Source organism: Rhinolophus sinicus, chromosome 16, assembly GCF_057876585.1.
Source record: "Rhinolophus sinicus isolate RSI-liver-muscle chromosome 16, RSI-T2T, whole genome shotgun sequence".
NCBI classification, from domain to species: domain Eukaryota; kingdom Metazoa; phylum Chordata; class Mammalia; order Chiroptera; family Rhinolophidae; genus Rhinolophus; species Rhinolophus sinicus.
The window spans coordinates 2,258,916-2,284,915 of NC_142516.1; the positions used below are offsets into that span (position 1 = coordinate 2,258,916).

Below are 26,000 nucleotides of genomic sequence, written 5' to 3' on the forward strand. Positions count from 1 at the left end.
CTGACACCGAGAGGTTAGCACCTGATGCGCTTTAGTGCCTTTTATAAAGGGACATGGGGCTCAGGGAGAGGACAGGATGCCCCGGAGCCACAGAGGATGACCCGAGACGGGGACCCAGCTCTCAGGACTCCACGCCCAGTGCTCCCTCCACCTGTGGGCGTCTCGGCACCACGCTGCTATCAGCACATCCTGCGGTCTGGCCCTATCCGGCCAGCGAGCCTGCCTGCCCGACCCTCCGGAAGGAGAAGGGCTGGTTGCTGAGTGGCGCCCACTTACTTGCCATCTGACAGGTTGATGCCCCTGAAGAGGGGGTAGTCTTCTGGGCCCGGTTTCCCCGTGTGGTCCTCGTAGAGGAAGACAGGCGAGCGGCCCATCTCCAGGCCGATCTGCTGGATACCCTGCTCATTGTAGATGGACACCAGGAAGGCCTGGCTGCCCTTCTTGGCTTTCACAGTGGTTAGAATGGAGAAGTCCTCAGGAAATGCAGATGCTGGAACAGAGGAAGAGCTAAGAATGCAGTCGGGACGACCCCAAGCACGCCCAGCAGCTACTCTCTGCCAACAACCCAGCTCAGGAAACTGGCGACCACATGGTGGTGCACAGCCGCCTGTGGCACATCTGCCCCTGGAGCAAACTGTTCCTGCAGCCCTTCCCTATCACCACATGGCCACACCTACCCCTTCAAGGCTCAGTTCAAATGCAAAGCTGATTGGTCCCTCCAGCTGAGAGCCTTCCATGCCATCTTCTCAGCTCCTACACTTTAGTGTGTCTGTGTGTGAATCCTAGTTAGAACCTCCTAGAAGGGGAGCTTCCTCTGGACAGGGGCTGTTTCACAGCCATCTTCGCACCCTCTGGAATGCCTAAAGCTGAGCCTAGCAGAGTACGTCCTCTGGAGGGAGCTGGAGCAGGGAAGAAGGCAGCAGGCGGGGATACAAGCACAACTACACTGTTTGCCATTTCCTGGGGGGGGTGCAAAACAGACAAAGTAGAAAGAAATCAAAAGACTTCAATCGGGGGCGACGGGGTGGGAGGGAGAGAGATCGAGAGAGAGAAGGGAGAAAGGAAAAAAGAAAGAGCGAGCCCTGCTGTGCTGACAGGAGGGAAGGCTCCTGTAACACAGGTAGGTACAACTTGGTCACTACAAGCCAGACCCAAGCGGGCCCTGCAGAAGGCGCCCAGGCCTGCGCCACATGCTCCAGACGTCTCTACACACACCCCTTCCCTTTCCTTCTTCCCAGAGCAACAGGAGGCCGTGGCCGCCTCCTCCCCGTGGACCATCCTGGTGGGGAAGCCAGCCGTTTTCCCACCACCGTGTGCAATTTCCAGTCCTGCCTAGAACCCAGGGGCTAATGGATGTGCTGTCAAGTCAGCCAGAAAAGCTCCGGCCAAGTCAATGTGCTTCCCCGAAGCTGCCGGAAGCAGAAGCCCACAGACATGTCGGCATGGACACGCTAAGGGAGGAAGGAAGGGGCAGGACCTGCGGCTGCAGCCGCTCACGCTCGAGCGTCCTACAGAGGGCTGTGGATCTGGCTTAGGGCCTGGAGAAGGAAAGAATCCATTATCAGAGCTGCTCCTTCGTTAGAACTGTAACAAGGTCGACCAGATGGCCCCAGAAGGCCACTCCGTTGGGTGGCAGAGCAGTTTCCAACGAAGAAGCTGTGTATGGGCGCCCTCTGCTGGCGGAATCGCTGTGCAGCCGGGCAGCTGGCCTCTGCTTCTAGACATTAGAGCAGGGCACACAGGGTATCAGGCTAGGGAGTAGGGGCCTACAAGGCACCAGGCCAAGGGTGTCCTAAGGCTCCCAAGGGGCAGAGGAGAAAACCGCCTGCAGCAGCCTCTGCAGAACCAGGGAGAGGGCAAGAGGGGGCCATAGCTGCTTCAAACAGGGAGTCCAAAGCAGGCCCACAGAGGTTAGCTGGGAGAGTGGTATGCGGCGGTATGCGGTGTTGAGGCTGAGACAGAGGCGGGCTGAAAACTCCATTCCATGGGCCCCTAACCCCTGACTGAGGCCGACAAGGAAAGGGCCAGGCTCCCGGCTGGGGGCCGTGCACCTGTGTTAGCGAGCTAGACGCTGGGGTCTGTTGGCTGTGCCCAGTGAAGTGGCCCGGCCCTGCCCCAGGGGGACCGCTCACGGCCCCCATTCCCCAGTGCTAGGGACAGCGCTAGGTGACAGGTGATGGTGGTCATCTGAGGAAAGGCTAGTTTCTTTGAGGAACCAACTCAAGCTGCCCTTCTACTTCCAGACAGGAAGGCTTTGGGAAGAAGTTTACTGAGGCCACTATTGTCACACAGCCATCAGCTTCACACTGTCCCTCCAAATGTAGGCTGTGAAGGGGAGTTGGAGCTCACGGCCCTACTGTACCAGCCACGCAGGGAGCAGGGTCTGCTGTGCAGGCCCCAAGGGGAGACCCCGGCTGCCAGGCCAGCAGCAGGGTGTTGGTGGCCTCATCTGTCCCTGGGGATGAATGGCACTGAGGGGCCCAGGGTGTGCTTGACCTGAAGCATCTCAGAGCGCACGGTCCACGTGCAGGACAGACTGTGCAATTACGACCTCAGTCAGTGACTCGTGTTTCAAAGGGTCAACTGCCTCCTGCCCCCACTCCCTGACAATGCCATGCCACCAGTCATTGTCCTGTCTTAAACACGAAGAGTGGGAAATGAGTGAGCTCATTGTCCCCGCAGGATACACTGCCGGGGACCACGAACCCCCATCTCTCCCAGCTCATCAAGATGCTCTTTCCTAATTTTTAAGTCTCTGTGGTAACAAATTTTCTCAGCTCAGATAACCTAAGAGGGTAAATTATGTTTAACGTGAATCTCTCTCCCGGCAAAATAACAATAGATTTATTGTCACATTAGAGATGGTCCATTCCAGTCATGACACGAGCTTGGATCCTGCCGCACGGCACCAGTTACACTGTCTGGGCAGCCGGGGAGAAATGGGCTACTGTCCGTCTCTGCATATGTCATTTCTCAGAGAAAAGTCACAGTTGGGGGGTGGGCTGAGGCCCAAGGGCACTGGAGCAGTTTTAGGTATACAGTAGGAGTTTAATAAATGTGCATGCTATTAAACTGAATCCTACTAAGCCAACAGTTACTGGACAGGATGTTCTGCTGGATGGAGGCTGATTCTGGAGCCCCCGGCCACCATGGAGGGAAAGCCTGGGGTGAGGGGGAAAGAGGGCGGGAGGGTGTCAAGTCCAGTCCCTGCCTCAGATCCTGGACAGGGAGACTCAGCTGCCCTGCAATTACCAGATGGAGGACAAAATAGAGAGTGGACCTCAATTGTCGGCACGAGAACCGAGGAGGGGCCACCTGACCACAGCATCCCTCCCTCTCCAGCTGCCACACACACACAGGCATCTAAAATGCAGCCGGACAGGCCACTCCCCGGAACAGGGACAGCACAGCAGAAGACAAGTGGCATGGCATGGTATTCAGAGCTTCCAAGACAGAACGGGGCAGAGAAGCTGTGCTGGTTCCTCAGGTCCCAGGTACACAAAGCTATGCTGCGCTGATCTACAAGGATGTCCTTTCACAGAGTTCCCTGACTCGGCACCTTGGGACGCGCAGAAGGAGCCACAGAAATTCCTATGTCAGTTATTCTGAAGCAGCCTCCGGTTTCTGTGGCTCTTGAGGGGACCGTCATCTGTGGACCCATTCGACAACTAAAACAATTATGACTAGGAGGCTCCTTAAACTCTTTGGGTCTAATCAGGTTACTAATTTGAGAGCTTAGGGGGAAAGTGGGCTTAAAAAAATTCCTTGTCTTACTGTTCAGGAATTCATACTCGATCTCCAATAATCAGCCTGTGTTCTGAGATCCTCGGGTACTTCCTGCCACCAGAAAATGCCAGGGGTGGGAGGATACAAGGACACAAATTCCAGTGAGTTTGCCGTGCCCGTGACCCTGAACTGGGTGGCAGGGATCAGATTAAAGTAACTGTCAGCAAACAAACTACAGGTCACCTCCCAGAGGGGACGCCTTACTGCCACAGGAGGACCTGTAATGTGACAACAGCATGCCCGCCAGGCCCGGCGGGTGTGAGGTCTGGAGAACCGGGTTCCAGAGCCTTGGGCAGTCAACCCCCTCAAGCCTTCCCCTGGACGCAGCCCCTCAGTCTCCCTAGGACAGGAATTCTAAACTGGGGACACAGGGCAGAAAGCAGGCAATTCTGGGCAAAGACACAAGTGAGCACTCAGTGGGTGATTCCAAAAGATATGTTCCCCCCAAAAGGTTAAGAAACACTTCTCTGGATGTATGAACAATGAGACCCCACAGTTCTCCACAGTGGGGAGCAAAGCAGAGCCCTGACAGTGACCTCCGTCTGCAATGATGAGTCAGACGTTCTCCAGGCTGGACGTGTGAACCCAGGGCAACTCGGGAGCCCAAAGCGGGGCTCCTTGAGAGGCACTGAAGAGAGCTGGCGCCTCCGAGCAGCCTCGTCAACCCAAAACGACGTTCTTGAAAAGGGCTCACCCAGCCTCTGTGTCAGAGACAAACTGTTCAAAGTGTTGGTGGAGGCAAAGCAAGGCTGAGAATACAGTTGGGGTGAAGCAAAGGGTCGCAGGAAGCAAAAGCGCAGCCCCGAAGAGAGTGTGTCCTTCAGGGACCTGGGAATGAGTGGGGACGTGGGATGAACAGAGAAGTATTACTTGTCACATTCAGGTCACCAAAAAGATGCTGCACGGTCTTCTCATGATTACAGCACATCTCATATGGGAGTTTATCTGCCCAGGGTGCCCTGGTCCTTTCTGATCAGAATCAGAAAGAGCTCATTTAAGGCAGGGGGAGGCTGTCAACCACTGCCCATTTGTCTGTGTCCAAATAAGCCTAGAGCAGTTAACTGACTCTGGGATGGAGGGAGGGAGTACCACATACTGTCCCACAGCCAGGTGACAGGGACAGCCTAGATCCTGCAGCTCAGCTGCTAACGCTGCTCTGCTCTGGGTATGTAATTAAAAGCAGAGCCTGGCAATTGATTCTCATTAAAAGCCCACACTCTCGCTGGGAGTCGTGATGTGTGATTCATGTGTCTCTTAGTGTCACTGTCCCCAATTAAGCTTCTGTCTGGAAGTGCTTCCTTTCCCGTGACCCTGAGGTTTCCCTCAACCTCGTCCCCTGGGAACCATCCATCACATTTTTGCATTTGGAGCCCTGGCAGCCTGTCTGCACCTGGAGCTACACCTGCTTGGAGAAGCAGCAGGAACAGCGAGGCCCCAGTGCCCACCTTTGGTGGTGAATGGTGATGGCTGCCGGGGCTGTGTTTTCACCATAATGAGATCAAACTGGGCTCATTAGAAGGGCTTTCTGAAAAACTGGGCATGCTTCTCCCAGCATGCAAGCTTCTGACACTGCTCCCTGACTGGAAGCAGGCGGGTGAAGACGTACACCCCCCGGCCCCCCGCCCAGCACACACCCGCATGTCTCTTACCGGGGTACAGCTGCTTGGTGGGCGCGCTGAGCTGGGCATCTTTCGTGACTCTGTAAGCCACATCCGGGCCTTTGGCCGAGCGCCGCGTTGTGCAAAAACCTGTTGTCTTGGTTATTCCATCAGGCAAGTTGTGAAAATCTAGAACCTTCAGGAGATCTGCCGGCTGAGCTGAAATGACAATGGGGGGTGGGGGGTTAGCCACAGCTTGACCAAGAGCACTGGGGGGGGAGGGGTCAGATAAACCGGACACCAACTCAGAGCCAGCTTGGAAGCGCTAGGAGGAAGCTGGGATCCCACTTTGGAGAAAGGAGCATGTCCAGCTCAGCAGCCCGGTCCCGTCCCAGCCCCTGTGAACGGCCACACACCAGAAGCAGACCCCGGCTTACTCCGCCTGCCGGCCTCCACCCTCCAGCTTTGCACGAACATTGCTTGGCCGCCCCAGTCCTCAGCTGGAAGTGCTGTACACACACTCACACCCCCACCCCAGCTCCCACTCTTCTCATTAGCATGAGGGGAACCCCGCCCCCAAACTAAGCTGAAAGGCCGGTGAGCTCCCACTGCTGAGGGAAGCAGCTTTACAGAGGGCGAGCTTATGAGTGGGAGGGACTGACACTCGCGCAATCTGCTAGGCGACTTCTGCTGTGTTGGCGCCTCCTGAGTAAGTCCCAAGGAGAACAGCATGCAGTTCTATCCCCCTCGTTACCCGATTAAAACGTGCTTTTCCCACAACAGTTTACAGCAATATCCCGTTTCCACGGCCCCTGAAGACCTATGGCTATATGCGAGGCAGTGTGAAACCAAGAGTGACGGAGGAGCAGGTCCCTGCGTCCCTTCTGGAAAGTTCCTGACCCTCCATCCAGGGCTCCTCAGAGAAGGACAGTAGTGCCGGGGGGCAGGGGGAAAGCTGGCTTTCCAACCAAAGCCACACACTTACTGGACAGCTCAACAGTCCCCCCCAAACACAAAAGATGGCCTCCACATGCCTGCCCTAAACGAAGCCTGTTTCATGTGGAGAGTTCAGCTCATGTTACCGCAAACAAGAGGCCCCTAGGAGTCCCAGCAGAGAAAATAAACTGAAACATGGAGTCAAAGTGATAGAGCACACAGGCAGCTGGGCGCTGCTCTGGGGGTTTTAGGGAATCCAGCAGCCAGAAGCCACATGCCTGCCCACGCCCCTCCCCTGGGGCACCTGGGTCTGGCCTGGCCAATCAGAGCACAACACCACCCTGTCCCAGGTGGTCGGTTCAGGGATGGGCATGTGATTGGGCAGGCCGAGGAAGCTCCATCCTGGGGCTTTTTCCTTTGGGATGAAGGAATTCTCTGAGCTCTGCTGGCTCTACTCATGGACTAGGCACCTGGAACCACAGGCGGCCACCTCCCTGCCAGGCGTGTGGGCAGACCTTGTCTGAGAATGCAGAGACAGACTCCCACAACACTATTTGGGCTCCTGGATCAAGCTGTGCCTGAAGAAGGCACATATATAAGCCAATAGGTTGCCCTTAGGCTTACACCAATTGGGGTCAGAGTCTGACACCTGCTACTAAAGAGTCAGCACCCACTGCTGGGTGCAACAGCAGGGCTGACACGAGCTTGCCTGCTGAACCATCCGTCTTCCTCCCCAGAGGGTGATTACGTGCCAAGGACTCGCTCAGACGAAAGCCCCACTTTTTTAACAAAGGTAGAAGATTTGGAGGTGAGAAAGGACCCCCAGTGCCAGTGTCCCCTTTACCAGCTGCTGCCCCTGGAGCTCGGCACAGCCATCGGAGCGGGTGGCCATGCAGCCTAACGCTTGTCCAAACAAGACAGAAGCCCTGTGCTCGGAAGGGAAGACATGGAAGAGGAGGGGCCAGGCCAGGGCGCTCAGTGCAGGCACTGAGATGGCGCCAGAAGGAGGTGCAGATGGCGCCCCGTAGGCCACCCCGCTGCCATGACGAGCTGGGACGGAGGGGAACACAGCTGCTGAGCAAGGCTCTGCGGAGACTGGGGTGGAAGGGAAGAGATGCTTCTTCTCCCAGCACAAAGCATGGCCCCGTCTGCAGTTCCCTCCAAGGCACCACATACCCAGATTCTAGGGTCCTCAGTGCCCTGCCTCCAGTGGTGTCATTTGTACATTGCGGCTCTGCTGCAGTCCTCTGTCACTTTAATCAAGGTACCAGAAACATGAGGGACGAGGATTTCCCCTCTGCATGAAAATCGTTAGGTAGGGCCAAGCGAGGGGCAGCGTGGGGGCCCAGCACACTGGGTCCAGGCTGGCCTCCACTTGTGTAAAGAGTGGCTGCCTCTCGTGGGCGCTTTGATTTTCCTGCGTGACTTTCAGCTCCACCCAGAGCCCAGCCCCCACGCCGCGCAGTCAGTGCCTTGCACATCGTGGCGCCTCCCACTGGCCCCCCATGGCCCTCGCTCGACAGATGCTTGTCCACTTGACATGAGAAGCAGAGCCGGGCGCAGGTGCCCGGCACAGCCCCAGGCCTGGACTCGGCCGTGGGAAGAGACGGCTGTGCCAGCTGCTGGCTCACCTGTCGCAGTGACACAGCGCCAAGCTCTGGCTCATCTCTGAGATTCAGTTCCAAGATTGACAGCGGCCAGGGGAGGGATCAAAGATCCCGGCCGGTGTTTTCTGGATTCACATCCCAACAGCCGTGATGCTCTTCCCAGACGTACAGGCCTGTAAACCTGTTTTCTCGATTGCTGATGGGAAAGCTGTTTCCAGAAGCTTCCGGGGCCTGTTTACAGACCTCCTGCGGCACAAGCTGAAAAGGCCACCAGACCTCTCCAGGCCCAATGCCACCCTCCTGCCGGCCAAGGACTCCCTGTGCCAGGGCTAAAAGAATGTTTTTATGTTTTATAAAAGGCGTGGCAGGCGCCTGAGAGGAACCTGGCAGCACAGGCCTTCCGTGGGCTTTCCTTCCTTCGATGCGAGCCCTCCCCTTCAAGGGCCATCTCCTGAGACACCAGGAGCCTCAGCTCCCACCAGGATAACAGCCCCGCTGGAAATCACCATGGCTTTGGGGCAGGTGCCTGTGCGTTTGCACGCAGTGTCACCCCCACTAAGGAGGGGACCTTAGGGTCATGTTCTCTCCAAGACTAGTGAGAGGAGCTACAGCCACAGAGCGCCCAGCGCAGCTAGCTCCCTGCACCTTGGAGCTTGACCAACAGCAGCACCTTCTCCTGGCTCTTTGCCCCTCGGTGGCTGAGGGGCGGACATGTGCCCCCACGCCTAGCCCGGGCCCACTCTCTGTGCCTGAGAATCACTGGTGTGCACACAGGCCACCCACGGCGTCGTGAAGCCAAAGCGTGGTGCTGCCCTAGAACCACCGTGACCGGGCCATCGGCAGTGGTGGGCACACACTGGCGCTCCCCCAGGCCTCAGCCAGGCTGTTCCCTTCCTTCCTGGTCTGCAGGGCCTGGGAGCTGAAACTGTTTCCCAGACGCCTCTGCAGTCAGAGTTCCAGTGCAAATGAGGTTCTACCAGACAGAGTCCCAGGGAGTTGGGATGTGACAGGGAGGCAGTGGCCTGGCCTGGCCTCGTCCTGCAGTGCCTGGGCCATGTGCCAGGGGGACTCCAGTGGCATTGGCAGCACCAACTTCTGGAAATCTAGGTGGCCACTCACTGGTGGCCCCGCCTCCCCAGCCCTCCCTGTGGGTGTGGAAGCGCCTGGCTGCCCGCATCCATCTCTTTCCAAAACCAGCCCGCTCCCCCTCTCCTTTGTGCATTGAGCCTGCCTGTGACAAGAAGCCACCCTCCAGTGGGGAAAGGCCAGCATGGGGCCCTGAATTACAGGGGCATCCACCCCTGGCTCCCAGAGCGTGCCAGACGTGGGTTCTCAGGACCTGCTCTCTGGGCCCTGGAGTCCATAATATGCCTCCAGATTCCACCAGATCACTCATGGCCAGAGTCCCAACAGGAGGTGACCCTGTCCTCAATCACCTCAGTCCCGGTGTCTGCTAAGTCAGGGCAGTGCCCCCTGCTATTCTGCAATCAAGACTGCTCTCCCTGCCAGATCTCCTGGGCCCTGAGTTCCTTCTCAGATAATTGGCTTGCCCCAGACCCTAGCCACTGGGAGGGGTGAGGTGGGATATAACATCACCTTTATCTCATTAGAAGGTATTTTCAGCCCTTCCCCACACAACAGTGGCTGGCTGGTCAGCCCCCAGGGCTTAGGGTCTCTCAGGGAGCGTGCTGATCTGGGCAGGATCCATCTCTGCCCTGTGGTCACCTGCACAGCCCTGGTCCACACACCTGCCTTCACCGCTAAAGGAGGCCATGGCCCTTATAACACATGCACAGAACACTCAAGACCCAAGTTCCAGGCAGCGCAGCTGCGTAAGGCGAGGTAGGCGGCTGGAGGCCCCAGCACCCCAGGGGGAACGATGCTGACCCCTCCTTTGGGACCCAGTCACCATGTGTGGATCCCCAGGCCCCATGCCCTCCACAGGACACAGCCCTCCAGACGCTGAGCCAGGCCAGATGCTGCCAAGTGTCTGGGCTGCAGAGCACAGTGAGCGAGACGGACCTGACGGAGTGAGCCAACTGAAGGGGGCGGGAGGGAGGGGAGGTGTTGTACTTTCCAAAGTCAACATCATTATCTTGAAGAGAAATTTTAAGAGCCCTCTAAATAACCACCAAGGTTTGCATCTTCAAAATTCTCAGAACTGTCTAATTTTAGATCTAGACAGGGTCATGAATAACATTGTGGCTGATCACCTTTATCATGAAAGAGGAGACGTGCAGAGAGAAGGGGAGTGACCCTCACACAGCAAGCTGGGGCAGTCGGGCCGGAACAGAGCCACCCTCAGCTTCGGATCCACCCAATCCCAAGTTCCCTTCCACTCAGCACAATGACGGGTCCTAAACCACAGCAGCACATTCGCCTCCCAGTACACAATCACCTCAGTGTTCTTGGCGAGTTTGTCGTTCTGTAAGTATAAATTCGTCAAGTCCCCTATGGGCTGTAAGCCTCGGGAGGGCAGGCACCCACAGTAATTGTCACCAAGTGTCACACCGTGGAAGCATACCTGCTCTTCCTGCGTCCTTACTAGTTCCCATCTTCCGCTTCCTGGAAGCACAGAGAGCCACAGCTTTTACAGGACAGCACAGGGGGACAGGCCAGTGAGGGAGGGGTGGCGCCCAGGGCCGAGGCCCCACCGCACCAACCCCCCTGCAAAGCACGTGGCCCACCAGGGAGGTCAGCCCAGCCTGGAGGCACAGCTGTAACTCTCTTCCATGACCCAACCCTGGGACCAAGCAAAGGGGCAGCAGTGACAGGTGCTGAGGGCCCAGGGCTGCAGGGCAGGCAGCAGCCATCCTGGGAGCAGTGGCACAAGTCCTGTCCCCTCCCCTGACTCACGCTCATCCCAGGGCTGTCTTGGGGGTGAGACCTGAGCCCCAGGTCAGATAACTCAGGGCATGTCGCCAGGCTCACTGCCACACTGGGGTCCCCTTGCTGGCCTAAAACCAGCCCCCCAACACTCTTCCGTGGCATCCGTTCCCCAAGAACTGACAGCTCCTCAGCCCGACACCAAGGCCCTGCCGCCCCCGCCCCAGTCCTTCTCGCTGACTGCTCACACCAGTCATCCCTCACCAAAGCCATGGTGTCACGTGGTCCGTGAGAACAGAGCCCCTAGGAGTGGGCAGTGCTCAAGCCCCAGGCCAGCCACATGGCCTTAGCCCTCCTGGACCCACTCAGGCAGGGCACAGCAGAGACCAGTGGTTTGGGAGCTGGACGGGGCCAGGCTGGAGCCGGGCTCTGCCCGTGCCTCAGTGGGCCACCTGTGCAGAAATGGACGGATATGAAGGGGCTGCCTGGTGGGCTGACGACACTGCCAGGGCGGGCCCACCCGGCTCGGCCTTTCCCACATCCATGGGCGACAATACAAATCACCACGGCTTGGGGTTCAGGGGATTTGGCTCTGCTCCAGGACCTCCAGTTATGAACCCCACGGGCCTGAACCCAGGGGGGCCCAGCTGGAACCTCCCTGTCATCTGTGAAAGGGACACCCTGCAAGGAAGGACCAGCATGGGGATGGTGGCAGGTACAACTCACGTGGGCAGCATTAGCTCACCTCCACCAAGCCCGAGGTCTGACCGCCGGACCGCACCGGGCCCCTCCCCAGGCCCCACACAGCCACCCCCAGTGCGAGGGGTCAGCGATCACGGGGTACAGGAAGTGACCGGGGATTGCTCCTCCCGTGAGAACGCAGGAGGGCAGGGACGGGAAGAAGCATGGCCTCACCCTGCTCCTCGTTATGACAGCATGGGAATGTTTTAAGGGTGACAAGCAGCCAACATGACATTCAGAATGAACTAAGAATTGTTAGAACCGAAGGCCTGAAAGGTATTTGAGGCATCAGAAAGCAGAGTAACCGTAAGCCCATCACAGAGCCAGTTACTGAGCATCAAGGCCAGACTGCAGGCTCTCCTCCCAGCCCAGGCCTCCGTCCACCTCTCTGGTGTCTGTCCCCCACGTCACCTCCGCCTCCCAGCCCAGGTCTCACTCAGACTCTGGCAGCAGAAACCTCAGAAGGAACCCTATTTCATAAACATGAATCCCTCACAGACCACATGCCCCAGCCGCTGAGCCCGTGGGAAAGACTGACCACCCTAGCCCTGCTCCGTCCTCCCGGGGCCCAGACGCCCCACCAGCTGTCAGGCTGTGCCTTGGGAAGAGCAGGCATTTCAGGTCACCCAGTTATAACTGCACTTAGCACCAGCTCTTTGACCCGGAGCCTGGCCAGCTTTTCCCTGCCAGCAAATGCCATTTTATTCTCTGTGTGCTGCACTTGTGTTTGCCCTGGAGGGTGTAAGTCCTATCAGATCACTCAGGCTGTCGTCATGGCCGGTTCAGCTGCCCAGAAACACGGCAGGAAACCGGGATCTCTGTCACTGTTCACCGGAGTGAACATCAGTGAGGGGTGACGGCCGCCAGGATGCAAACAGGCTCTGAAAGGCCAGGAGCAGGAGAAAGGAGGGCACTGGCCAGGGATGCAGGCAGTTCTGCTGGGCTGGCACCGGCTCATACTCCTGCCCCGAGGAATCTCCCAACGCATGACACACTGGGGCTGCAAGGAAGTGCAATGAGCCTATGGGAGGGGGCGGCTGAGGCCCTGAGCACCCACTGTGCACTACACACCCATCTACCGCCCCTCCCTGGTTCACGAACGCAGGTCACAAAGCAGCCACCTTCATTCATAGATGAGGAAACTCAGGCCGAGAGGTTAGGTAAGTCACGCGGGTCCCACTGTGACTCCAACAGCTGTCTGCCCCCAAGTCTTCTTTCCCCTACAGCACACGGCGGAGAGACGGTGGAATGCTTCCCACAACGCCACCAGGCAAATCACTGCAGAGTTCGCTCTCCTTACAGGGAGCGACCAGCAGAGAGAGCTGGAGCAGTGACAAAAGCAGAGTGAGGTGCCCTCCAGGGAAGAGAGGTTCTGTCCTTGCCATTGAGGCCTCGGGAGACCTTGGGAAAAGAGAAGCTCCTGGGCATCTGAGCCACGGGGACTAGAGCGAATCTGAAAACCCCAGGCCAGCGGAAGAATGGCAGGGCAGAGGGCACCTCTGCTGTCTTACCGTCTACAACATCGGGACTCTGTTCTGGACACTGAGAATGCATCCCAGAGACACAGTCCTGTCACTTGCACTGTCTCTTCAAAGTGCCACACGGGATGCTCAGTAAACCCTCATCGAAGGATGGATACATGGGCACAGGGATGAAGTGAATGGAAGAATCGAGAGATGGATGGATGGATGGACGGACGGACAGATGGACAGATGGATAGACGGATGGGTGGATGGAAAGATAGATGATTAATGGTAGGATGACAAAAAAGAAGGATGGATGAAGAATAACTTCATGAATGGATGCTGGATGGATAGATGACTGAGTGGAAGGATGAATGGATGGTGGATGGATGGAAGGATGAGTAAATGAAGGGAAAAAAGCCAGCATCTTGAAATTCAGTTGATAAACTCATTTCTCAAAGACGTCCACACCACCATTCACCTGACCACTCCCCTGGCCTGGACGGCCTCTGTTCCATTTGGACCAGAGAGTGCAGTCCTGTGTGATGCATATGTCTTATTCCGTGGCAACCGCCAACTGCCCTCTGGCTCGGTGCCTTTGAGGGGTCCGGCCTGGGGGGACCTGCGGCGTGCACTCAGCAGATTAGACAGTCGTTGGATTCCAAGTCCTCCCAGGGAGCGAGGCCATCCAGGGTGGACCAGAAAGACAGGATGACAGAGGGGAACGGCTGCCCAGCCCCCACCCCAGTGGGGGGCTGGTGAAAGGTGCTGGGGGGCCCTGTCCCAACTCCCATCTGCGAGTTGTCCTTGATCTGGGAAGTGTCCTTGGTCATCCTGCTCCTCGTCCTCGTCCTCACCCAGCCTGACAGCCCTCCTTTCCTGGCCACAAAGTCAAGAGCTCTGAGCAGCTGTGACAGATGGTGTCGCTGGTGGGACACTTCATGGGGTGGAGGGGCAGACCCTACTTATGAGCACCGTGTTACTAGGGAGGTGACCCTCTCCATCCACACTTGCTCCCCGGGCTATGGCCTCCCGTATCCCACCTTTCACTGAGGCAGACCAGGGTCCAATACCTGGCATCTTCGCATCACCCCCACGCCATGGCCAGATGCGGGCCAGGTGCCTCTGCAGGGCTCACACATACATGTGCCACCGTCCAGCGTACGGCCCCCTACAGCCCAGCCTGGCGACCCCTCCAAGTGAGAAGCTAGCCCTCAACACCCACACTGTTACTCAAAAGTAAGCTGCCCCCGAGAACTCACATGAGGGACGGTGACACCCAGAGCGCCTGGGAAGGAGTCCTGGAGGACAGGGTGTCAGGAGCTGACAGCAGCCCCATGGGTAGTGTGGGGCCACACAAGAACATTCCATGCTCAGGCAATCCACCCAGGGACAGCACGGGGACCTTCTGGTCAGGGTGGAGCCAGGTCACAGAGAGGCCTGGCTCCCGTGTCCCAGTGACCGTGGGTGCTGCAGACCACACTGCGGACCAGGAGGAAAGGTCACAAGGAGGGACAAGAGAGACCTTCCAACAGGCCCCAAGCAGGCAAGGGTGTGGCCAGCTGCTCACTGCGTCCTCTTAGCACCACCTTCCTCTCGTTGGCATGGGCGACGTCTGTCAGCCTTTAGGAAACAAGTGAGCATGTATGTCCCTCTCCCCCGTCATTCCTCAGAGGACTATGAACAGAACAGAACGTGGCCATGGACACTGGCCCTGCAGCTGACTGCCAGAGACGGCGCAGGGCAGAGGGGCGGGCAGGCTGCCAGCGGGCACCGGGCCAGGCGCAGAGCCCGCGAGCGTGACGGGGCGCCAGATGATTAAGCTCAGCTTCCGCAGAGGTAATTTATCTCCTTGTTCTGGAGGAAAGGGGTGGGGATGGTACCAGATGCCAGATTCCGCCGTGCTCGGGTTGGCTGTGTGCACGGCAGGCTCTGCACGGCCCCACTTGCTTCCGGGAGGCCCAGAGGGTAGGCTAGCTGCCATCGGGCCAGCTTGGGTCACGCTGGCAGAGGGCCCTGTGCATCCAGGCCTTGCCCAGGCCCAGTTCCCAGGAAGTACTCCGGGAGCTATGGGGGGGGGGGGGCGTGGAGGTGTGGCCTGAGACAATCACAGACCTGCACCTTCGACAGGTCAGACTCCCACGTGGGCATGGATAAGCAGCATGTGTCAATTGGGCCCAGCCGGGGGGCTGCAGGGGCGTCATCCACTCAGCAGTCGTTCACTCACTGAGGCCTATCGCGAACCAGCACATGCTGAAGGTCCCCACCATTTCTGGCTAACGTCCCTTCATTCCAGAATCCAGATGAGCCTGAGGGCACTGACCTGAGCATCTCCAGCTGGCCGGACCCCCACAACGGCTTGGGCTTCCGGCACATGCTGGAGGGGTCTTCAGGCCTCGGAACTAAACACACTGACATGCTCGATGGAACCAGGGACTAGGATCCCCCAAACCACTGGCCTCAGTTTCCCTGCTGTAAAGGGGTCTAATGTCAGGGCCTGCCTCTCTGGGAAGCTGGGGACAACAGCTGGTATTAGGAGCATAAACAGTCTTGGCTTCTCCGGCTCCTTCCCGCCCTCAAGAGTTATGATGACACGTCAAAGAGGCACACATGAGAGCCCCCTTCACTCCATGAAACTCGAGGACAGCAAGAGGCCCTGCCATAGATCGTGCCGGGCCTCTGCTCCCTCCGCATCACCCCAGTACCCACCACAGCCTGCCTACGCCATGCCCTGCCCCACACTGGACTGGTAGGAGGGGCTCCTGGGGTTGGGAGCTGAGCCCAGAGCAGACGCTCAGGACAGCGATGGAAGGAACCAACCAACCCACCACTGAACAAAACCAACCAGCAAACACATGCCTTCCGTGATTCAAGATCAATGCCGGGCGAAGAAACCTTTTGGGGCCAATTTTGCAGTATTCCACTCAGGATGTGCACACACGTTCACCTGCACCACCCCCACCCCCCGACCCCCATTCAGGCCTGAACCCTGTCGGAAGCCTTGTGCATGTGCCTGGATGTGCAAGGTAGTGTCGTCTGTGACAGCGCAGAACTGAACACCAGGCAAACGGCCCTTGCTCTGGAGCTGGTTAAATACACAAAGCTGCGCCTATGAAATACTCTGCAGAGGCTGCACAGGAAGGGCTGGTCTAGAGGGCATGACGAGGACTGACGGCTGACACGTGCCTTAAGTGAAAAGAGCAAGTCACAGAAACCCTCATAGGGGCCACCCCTTTTATGTTAAAATGAATCAAAGACGCCTATGTGACCTGAGGCTACATCAGGTAAGGCAGCACCAAACGCCCAGGACAACACCAGCCAGTGAACGCGTTACGTCCGGGGAAGGGCTGAGAACCGGCAGAATGCAGACGGGGAATGTCCGCTCATCGCTCCATGTACCTCTGCTTCTGAAAATGTTCTACGTACACATCCACAGATAACGTGCACTGTTTTATTTTTTAAAAATATCAAAACAAATGTTTTAAGTGTAGCAGTTTGAAAATGGCCACAAATTCTTCAACTGCCCATCAAGAAGCGGTGTCTATGTCCCCTCCCTTTAGTCCAGCTGGGCTCTGTGCCTACGTCACCAAGGGGACATGATGGAAATGACACAAGCTCGCTTAGGGATCGAAGCTTTAAGAAACTGGCGGTTCTACTTCCTGTGTCTTTGGAATCAGACACCATGCTGTGAGGAAGCCCAAGCGGCCCCTCAGAGGGTCCCTTGTGAAGAGAAAGCCAGGCCCCCAAGCGGCAGCCCCAGCTGAGCTCCCAGCCAACAACCAGCACTGACTTGCAGCCACCTGGGAAAACTGTTTTGGAAATGGATGCTCCAGGCCCAGTCAAGCCACTCAGCCCGACACCATGAGAGCAGACAAATGGTCCTTAACCCAAATGTTGACGCACAAGCAAACTAAGCTGCTAAAACAAAAGATTGCTATCGTCTCCAGACAGAAGTTTTGGGGTAGCTGTAATGCAGCAACCACAACACGAAGCCAGCAATACACAGGGAGAGATGCTTGTAACAGAAATACACAGGCTACACACGTCACATGTGCACGAAACTCTTGCCACTAAAAAGGCGCGGGGAGCAAAGAATGATCGATGTCACTGCTAGTTCAATAAATCAAAACTCAATCAAGACGCCTTTGTTTCCCAAATCTGCAACGTATTTTTTTTATTTTCTCACGTACCAAATTTTGGCAAGGATGCAAATTCTCCTTCAGTACAGATGGGAGTCTAACTTGACACGTTTCTAGGAGACAACGTGACCTTGGTACTGAACTTCCTAAAAGCATTCACCCCCTCATCCACCTGTGGGAATGAACCTCTAACAGAGTTACAGATAAGCACGAGCACTTAATCATAGACCCTCAGCACAAACTTGTGTACACCAAAAACACTAGAGAAGTGAATAGTCCACCCCTGGGGTGTAACAGAGTATCAGATAGCCGTCAGTTTGTACTTAATATTATAATTAGTATTAAATTAATATTAATATTAACATTTAACCGAGTAATAATTATTAATACTAAAGGGATATTGAAACACATGGGGAAATGCTTGAGAGTCTGTGTGCATCTGGAGTCAGGTTTTTGGAGGTACAATTTCCACACAGCAAAACTCACCCTTTTTAAGCGTACAGTTCAACGAATTTTGACAAAGGTCTATAGTCCTGTCAGCACCACCAGTCAAGACAGGATATTTCTGTCACCACAGCAAGTCTCATGTCCTTCTCCTCACACTCTGGCCACCACTGATCTTTCTTCTGTCCCTAGTTTTGCCTTTTCTCAAATGTCACATCAATGGAATCATATCACATATAGTCTCGTGTCGGCTTGTCTCACTCAACGATGCTCTGCACCCACGTGTTTCATGCATTCATTCCCTCTATTGCTGAGTGGTGCCCCATTGTATGGATGGACCTCAATTTGTTATCCACGCACCAGCTGTTGGACATTTGGTTGTTTCCAGGTTGGGATAAAGTAGCATCAACATTCACATATAGCTCTTTGTATGGACATTTGCATTTCTCTCCGGTATGTACCTGGGAGTGGAATTGCTGGGTCCTAGAATAACTTTATAAAACCTGTCGAACTGTTTTCCAAAGCAGTTGCACCAATTTGCACCCCCACCAATACTGAATGGCAGTTTCTCCACATCCTCACTGACGGTTGTGTATGTATTGGTTGTATCCCCTTGTGGTTTTAATTTGTATTTCCCTGATGAATAAAGCTGTTCAGTGTATGTCTGTTCAACTCTTGCCTGGTTTTAAATTGGGTTATCGGTTCTAATATTCCTTTATATTTTTTATATGTAAGTCCTTTATCATATATGTGTTTTGCTGATATTTTATTCCAATCTGTGGTTTACCTTCCCATTTTCTTAACAATGCCAATGAAAAGCAGTTTTTAATCTGACGAAGTGCAATTTATCACTTTTTCTTATGGTTCATACATTTTGTGTACTTTCTAAGAAAATTTTGCCTACCTCAAAGTCAGTCAAAAGATTTTCTCTTTTGCTGAATTGCTTATGGTTTTAAATCTTACCTTTAGGTCAATGATCGGTCGTTGGTGGCGTTGGTGCCAATTCAATGCTAACAGGAATCCCCAATTTGGGATGCAGTGGAAAAGGAAACTTTGCTAACAGTTCAGTTGTGTAACAACACGGCTGTGGAACAGCACAATGGTGAGGCAGGCCTTGGAGAAGGTCTCTCTCTAACTAGACAGCTTTGCTCCATTCCGGTCTGATCGGTGTCTTCCTATGTGTTTCAGCTCCAGCCGGGAAACAAATCTGCAGAGAAATTGCGCTCCCTGAGCCTGAAGAGAGCCGACTTATATAGAAAGAAGTACCCACCCCTGGTCCCTGATTGGCCCATCCTCATGCAAATAAAGACTCCAAATCCTCACAGTTTGATTGGTCCAAAAAGCACTGTCCTGATTGGACAGAATGGAGCTTCTCTGATTGGTCAATGAAGATGCTAATAAGGATAGAGTTGCACATCTCTGATTGGCCAGGAATGTCTCAGTACTATTGGTAGAAATACCATTCCAGGAACTCCTTTATAAGGGCTGGCTCAGTTGGCAAGAACACAGTGCAGAGAGGCAGTTCAGTGCAGGCTTCTCCTGAAGTGCGGTTTGCGTGAGAGGCCCCTGCTTGGAAATGGCTGCCAGGCTCTGCTTTTAAATGTGAGCCCAGTGGGCCACCAGAAGCCCTTCTTAGTCGGTATCCTCTTTCTCAGGGTTGACAGATCCACCTTAACTTTTATATATGATTTAAAGTAAGGGTCCACGTTTATTTTTTGGTTGATAAAGACCATCTTTTCACCACCGAATTAGCACCATTGTCAAAAATCTAATGATCGGGGCGGCTGGATGGCTCAGTTGGTTAGAGCGCGAGCTTTCAACCACAAGGTTGCCGGTTCAATTCCCACATGGGATGGTGGGCTGCGCCCCCTGCAACTAAGATTGAAAACGGTGACTGAACTTGGAGCTGAGCTGCACCCTCCACAACTAGATTGAAGGACAATAACTTGGAACTGATGGGCCCTGGAAAAACACACTGTTAACAAAAAAATTTTTAAAAAAAACCTCTAATGATCATATATGTGTGAGTCTATTTATAGACTGTACTCTGTTCCTTTGGTCTGTATGTGTATCTTTATATCAACTGTGGCTTTATAGTTTAAGTCCTAAAATCACATAGCATGAGACCTCCAATATTCTTTTCAAAATTGTTTTGATTATTTTTGACCCTTTGGATTTTCCATATAAATTTCAGAATCATTTTGTCAATGTATTTTTTTAAAGCCTGCTGGGATTTTAATTGGCATTGCATTGAATCTGTACATCAATTTTGGGGGAAATTATATCTTAACAATATTGTCTTCTTATCCATCAGATGGTTTATCTTTCCATTTCCTTAGATCTTCTTTAATATCCCTAAGTGATATTTTGTAATTTTCAGTGCACAGGTATTTCGTCAAATATATCTCTAAGTATTTCATATTTTTGATGTTGTTATACTGGCTGTTTAAATTTCTATTTCCAACTGTTCAATGCTACTGTCTGGAAATACAACTGATTTTTGTATACCAACTGACTCCTGTGACCATGCTAAACCTTATTAGTTCTAGAAGCTTTATTTGTAAATGCTTTAGAATATTTAGCATAGATAACCATGTGGTCAGCAAATATAGACAAATCTACTTCTTCCTTTCCAATCTACATACCCTTTATTTCTTTTTCTTGCCTTGTGACACTGGCTAGGCTCACGGTACAATGCTGAGCAGGTGTGGGGAGAGCAGAAGTCCTTGCTTTATTCTTGCTCTGGACGCGAAGCATTCAGGATGTAGATTTTACCTAGATGTCCTCTGTCAGATTGAGAATGTTCCTTTTCACTCCCCCTTTACTGAGACTTACTCATATTTTAAGTTAAAAACTATTACAAAGTAGCACGGGATCCCAATTTTGTAAATGTAGACACAAAACAAATACTGGAAAATAAATGCATCAAAATGTTCAGTTAGTCGTTTATTTGGCCGCACTTAATAGACACATCAGCAGCAGCATCATAAACAGGGATTATAATTTCCATTTTCTTCTTCATGCTTTTCAGTAGCTCTTAACATTTCTATGGTGGCTATGCATTGCGTTTATTACAAATTAACGGAATAATAAATGTCAGTTAATGTACAGCAGGAAACGGCGTTACACAATTAAGAAGCTGTCCTTGCTCCACGTCTGCCTAAAACTTCAAGATAGTCACAGATATTTTGGTGTTTGTCTTGACAGTGGGCAATTTTTAACTGGCCTTTATGAAACAAAACCACATTGGCACTTCTCAGGAACATCTATACTTTCCAGAGTCTGACATTTGAAGCAGCCACCCCATGTCACGCGTCCTCACGGGGCCTGCTGGTCAGGCCCAAGTCCAGCTCACCCTTGTCCTTTTGGACTGAAATGCGGACAAAAGGCCCATGTGTCTGCTGGCTCACTGTTCTCCCAGCACTGGCATCAGCTGGCATTTGCTTTGCAATTCTCGTTAGAAAAGACAGCTTTAGAAACACAAGGAAATTGGCCCCTAGAGATGGTTTAAGCCCTATTAAATGTCACAAAGCAAATAACACAATAGATGAAGTTTACAGGAATATTTCCGGTTACAGATTAAAGCCACTGTCTGTCCAATCAACTCCTTAAAAACCCGCCCAAATGCACGGTTCCTCATTCAGCCCAAATGGAAGTGCTCCCACAGCACAGTCCGCGGGGTGATCCCGGTGCAGTCCCGTCGGTTCTGCCTATTTGGTTCTGAAGTCACTCTTGTGATTCAAGCAAAAGAATACTGCACTAGGTCACTCTGACCTTGGGAGGAGTATGTTACATTACTTCCCCCAGGACCAGATGGCATTTTTCAATTACTACAGCTGTGCAAATTTTCAAAACACTCGAAACTGTGACTCAGAACCAGCTACATGGATACAAATGACTGTATAACCCCACGAGGGCACCACAAACTATGGCGGAACTCAGAACTGCCTTCTGCAGCATCACTGGGAGTCCATACCACCAGCCCTGCTGACTTCCCTGGAGGTCAAGTTTCAAGGTGTCCCTGGGGTGGGGGGAGCTACAGGCTCCCCACGTTTCACATTCACGAGATCAGAAACCTCAGTCAGCCCTCCTGGAGGTGGGTGAAGTTCACGAGTGTGTGGAGCCACAAACAGAGCCCACCTGCGTCGCTACTAGAAAATTCATTGACAAGAATCCATCCTGCTGCTCCGAAGTGAAAGCAGGCCCTTCCTTCCACACCTGGGCCCACCACAGCCCAGGCAGCCCTCTCTCCCACATCACTGTAGCACCCCAGACACCAGCCCCACCCCCTCTCTCAAAGGTGCTCCAACGCAGACCCCAAGCACACTCATCGACGTGACTGCCTTGGTGGGGAGAAGACCCTACGTGCAGCAGGACCCTCATACCACTATCCATGCAACTGGCCACAGCAGAGACTCACTTAACACACAAATGGTTGAAGAGAATGGGGTAAGGGCCGGAGAGAGAATCAGCATCTACTAATTGTATTTCAGATTCTAGAAGAGTCCCTCCTGTTTTCTATAATTCTGATCAAAAGCTCTGAGTACATGGGTTTCAATTTTTATTAACAATCCAACTTCTGACAACAACCCCAGGGAGGAGGAAATTCTACTCCATTCTCTGAGGAAACCGGAGTGACCCTAAGGGTCCAAGAGACCTGGGATGAGCCACAGGCCCGGTAATGGCCAAGCCAGGTCCCCAACATTAAATAGCATCCCCATGCTGACCCCTAGGAGCAGAAAGGGGGAAGTGGCTGGCTTACAGAGGGTGGGTGGCCCTGGCTGTATCACGTGGGGTCCCTCTGAGTTCCACACCTGAGGAGAAGGCTGGCCAGGGCACGATAGCTCGGAGGGTAACTGCCCACTGGTGGCTGGAATGTGACCTGCAAAAAAAGGCTGTGAAGTGCTGACAAGTGAGTCACTGTCTGAGAATCCACCCTCAGGAAACAATCAGAGAGGCAGAAAAGGTTCACCAAGGAGATGTTCACTCAAGTGTTACTTACAACAGCGAATAACGAAACCCAAATCCAGCCTGAGAGGAACTCCGGTGCAAGCAACGACAGAATGTTTGTCAGCCACGAGCCTATTTTACACAGGGTGTTTCTGTTATTAAGATAGACACAACAGTTTCTACACATAAGCTCGGCCACGAAAGGGGAAACTGAGGAAAGTGCTATGGTTGGAGTGTTTGTGTCCCCCTAAAATTCACATGGTGACATCCTAAACCCCACAGAGCTCCCCGCCACTCCCACCATGTGAGGACACAGAGACAGCACTGGCTACGAACCAGAAAAGGGTCCTCCCCACACGGCATCTGCATCTTGGACTTGCCAGCTTCTGAAACTACGACAAATAGATTTCTGTTGTTTGTCAGCCACCCAGTCTGTGGTATTTTGTTATAGCGAACAGACTAAGACAGAAGGGAAAAGAAAAAGGCATTTTTATAATTCTCAAATTTGCTGTAATGAGTATGCTTTACTTTTATAGCACAAAAAAGTTAACAAAGGTGTTTGGAGAATGAGCAGACTCTCTGAACCTATAACCAAATTAGCCTGAAGTGTGGACTGCAGCCTCTGGTTTCAAGGCACAGTGTATCTCATATTTTACTGCCAACTGGAATGCTTTCTTTGTTTCCCCCATCTGTCCATGGCCCAGCTCTACTGGGAGCCCAGTTTACCTTCCACCTCCCTGGCCAGTCCGGAGCCATGACCTCTATTAACCCCTATAAAGCAGTGGACACCTGAGTATCCTGACTTCACTACTGTAGCTGGGTTTATCCAGCCTCTCATTCAAGTCCATAAACACAGCTTGTGGGTGGGGGGATGGAAGGAAGGAAGGAAGGAAGGAAGGAAGGAAGGAAGGAAGGAAGGAAGGAAGGAAGGAAGGAAAGATGGATGGATGGATAGATGGAAGGATGGATGGATGGATGGAAGGATAGATGGATAGATGGAAGGATGGATGGAAGGAAGGAAGGAAGGAAGGAAGGAAGGAAGGAAGGAAGGAAGGAAAGATGGATGGATGGATAGATGGAAGGAAGGAAGGATGGATGGAAGGATGGATGGATGGATGGATGGATGGATGGATGGATGGTGGGTGGATGGATGGATGGAAGGATGGATGGATGGATGGATGGATGGATGGATGGATGGTGGATGGATGGAAGGAAGGCAGGAAGGAAGGAAGGATGAATGGATGGAAGGAAAGATGGATGGATGGATGGATGGATGGATGGATGGATGGATGGATGGATGATGGATGGATGGATGGGTGGATGGATGGATGGTGGATGGATGGATGGACGGAAGGACGGACGGACGGATGGATGGATGGATGGATGGATGGATAGATGGAAAGATGGATGGATCGATGGTGGGTGGATGGATGGATGGTGGATGGATGGTGGGTGGATGGATGGAAGGAAGGAAGGAAAGATGGATGGAGGGGTGGATGGAGGGGTGGATGGATGGATGATGGATGGCTGGATGAATGGATGGATGGATGGATAGATGGAAGGATGGATGGAAGGAAGGAAGGAAGGAAGGAAGGATGGATGGATGGATGGATAGATGGATGATGGATGGATGGATTGATGGTGAGTGGATGGATGGTGGATGGAAGGAAGGAAGGAAGGAAGGAAGGAAGGAAGGAAGGAAGGAAGGAAGGAAAGATGGATGGAGGGGTGGATGGAGGGGTGGGTGGATGGATGATGGATGGTGGATGGATGGATGGATGGATGGACACATAGATGGAAGGAAGGAAGGGAGGAAGGGAGGGAGGGAGGGAGGGAGGGAGGGAGGGAGGGAGGGAGGGAGGATAGACGTGCAGATGGATGGATGGGTGGATAAAGACAATACATCTTCGCCAATTTAAGTGAATCAAGGGTGCCCAAGGCCTCATCTCTTGCCACTCTCCCTCTCCTGCCACCCCACTCCTGCTTGGCTGTAGTGAAGCTACACCCCACATTCAAAGACCAGCATCACACACATCAAGGCACAGTTAGTTAGTTCGCTGTACGTGAACTGCTCCAGCTTCCCCCATCTCCACTCTATCCCTATTCACCCTACAGACATCAGCTTAGACAACGCTTACCTCTGGGAAAGGTGTCCTTAAAACCGCTCACTCTTGTAGTATTAGATTGAACCATGTGAAATGGCGGTTTGACCATTCTGTTCCACAAAATGTCAATTTCACATGGTTCAACCAGACAGACAGATCCCACACTCATCACGGCCCGATCCCACTTACACGGGACTGCGGGACAGAGAGCCCACCCACGCTTTGGTTTCCAGTAACTGGTGCCATGATCAACCCCTAACACTGTCAGATGAATGAGTGAGGGGACAGGTGTCAGCTTCCTCTCCCACCCCCCCAGCTCTGCATCCCCACAGCACAGACCAGCTTCCCCAGTAGGAAGGACAGTGGCTGAAGTGCGGGGGGGAAAGTTCACATTCCAGCAGGGACCTCCTGGAAACAAGACACAGGGCCCTAGGGAACGAGTGCTACTTCAGTCCCTTTTCTAGGAAGAGGAATTGTCTCCCAACCCCATACAGCCCCCTCTCCTCACCGTCATCACCGGAGGTCCTCCAGATGAAGGGCCCTCACAGCCTCATTTCCAGGCTGAGCAGAGATCAACCAGCAAGGGAGACTGGAGGCCCCCTGTGACTCGCAACTGTGGAAATGGACCAGCCTAGTGACAGCAGGTGGCGGGTCTGCTGCTGGACATGAAGGTGAGGCCCGCCCACCTAGAGCCAGCACCAAGGACGATGTGGACGACCTTGCAAAGACTGTGCCCTGCCCTGGACAGGGAGCACGGGAGGTGATGCAGGGTCCTAAGTGACCACAGAGCGAGGGCGGTGTTCACGGGGTTGAATGTCACAGGGCCACACCCACCACCAGTTGCCCTGTGCTGGCCCCCGTGCCACCACACAGCCTGTCCCAGTCACACCTGTCACGTCCATGGTCCTCCCATGAGAGGCCCCGGCTGCAAACATTTCCTGGCCACTCGCAGAAGTGCTGTGCTGGGGAAGTCACACAGACGGGCTGAATCCGAGCCCCCACTGTCGGCCGAGTGGTTCTGGGCAATTCCCTTCATGAGCCCTCATCTATTTCATAAACTCACTGTCAGCACCTACTTCAGAGGATTAAAGCCGACAACATCTGTGGAGCTGTGCCAATTTGCTACGTGACTCTAGGTGAGATGTGTACCAGCCTCAGTTTCCCCACCTGTAAAACGAGTGGATGGGGGCCATTGAGGACATTTTCAGTTCTGAAAATTGACAAGTGCCTGTTGTTATTTTCAAAGGATCACTGCATGACCCATGCTCAATTGGTTGGGCCCTTCCTAGTCTTTTTTTTTTTTTTTTGGACCATAAGTGTCTGCCTGCCGGCTGGCCTCTCTGTTACCCACACACCCGCCCCCTTTCCAACCAACCCTCGTATTCGAACAAGCCATCTGCCCAAT

The 26,000-nt window shown here is 53.7% G+C and overlaps 1 protein-coding gene across 2 annotated transcripts in view; it reads right to left on the reverse strand.

The window, feature by feature from the left end:
* Positions 1–26,000, reverse strand: part of COL5A1 (collagen type V alpha 1 chain) — a 148,719-nt gene that overhangs the window by 106,316 nt on the left and 16,403 nt on the right. For both annotated transcript variants that reach the window (XM_019718217.3, XM_019718216.3), the window contains exons 2-3: positions 5,436–5,603; positions 277–490 (exon numbers count right to left, since the gene is read on the reverse strand). In XM_019718217.3, coding sequence (XP_019573776.2) covers positions 277–490; positions 5,436–5,603 — 382 coding nt within the window. The remainder of the gene's footprint in view (positions 1–276; positions 491–5,435; positions 5,604–26,000) is intronic.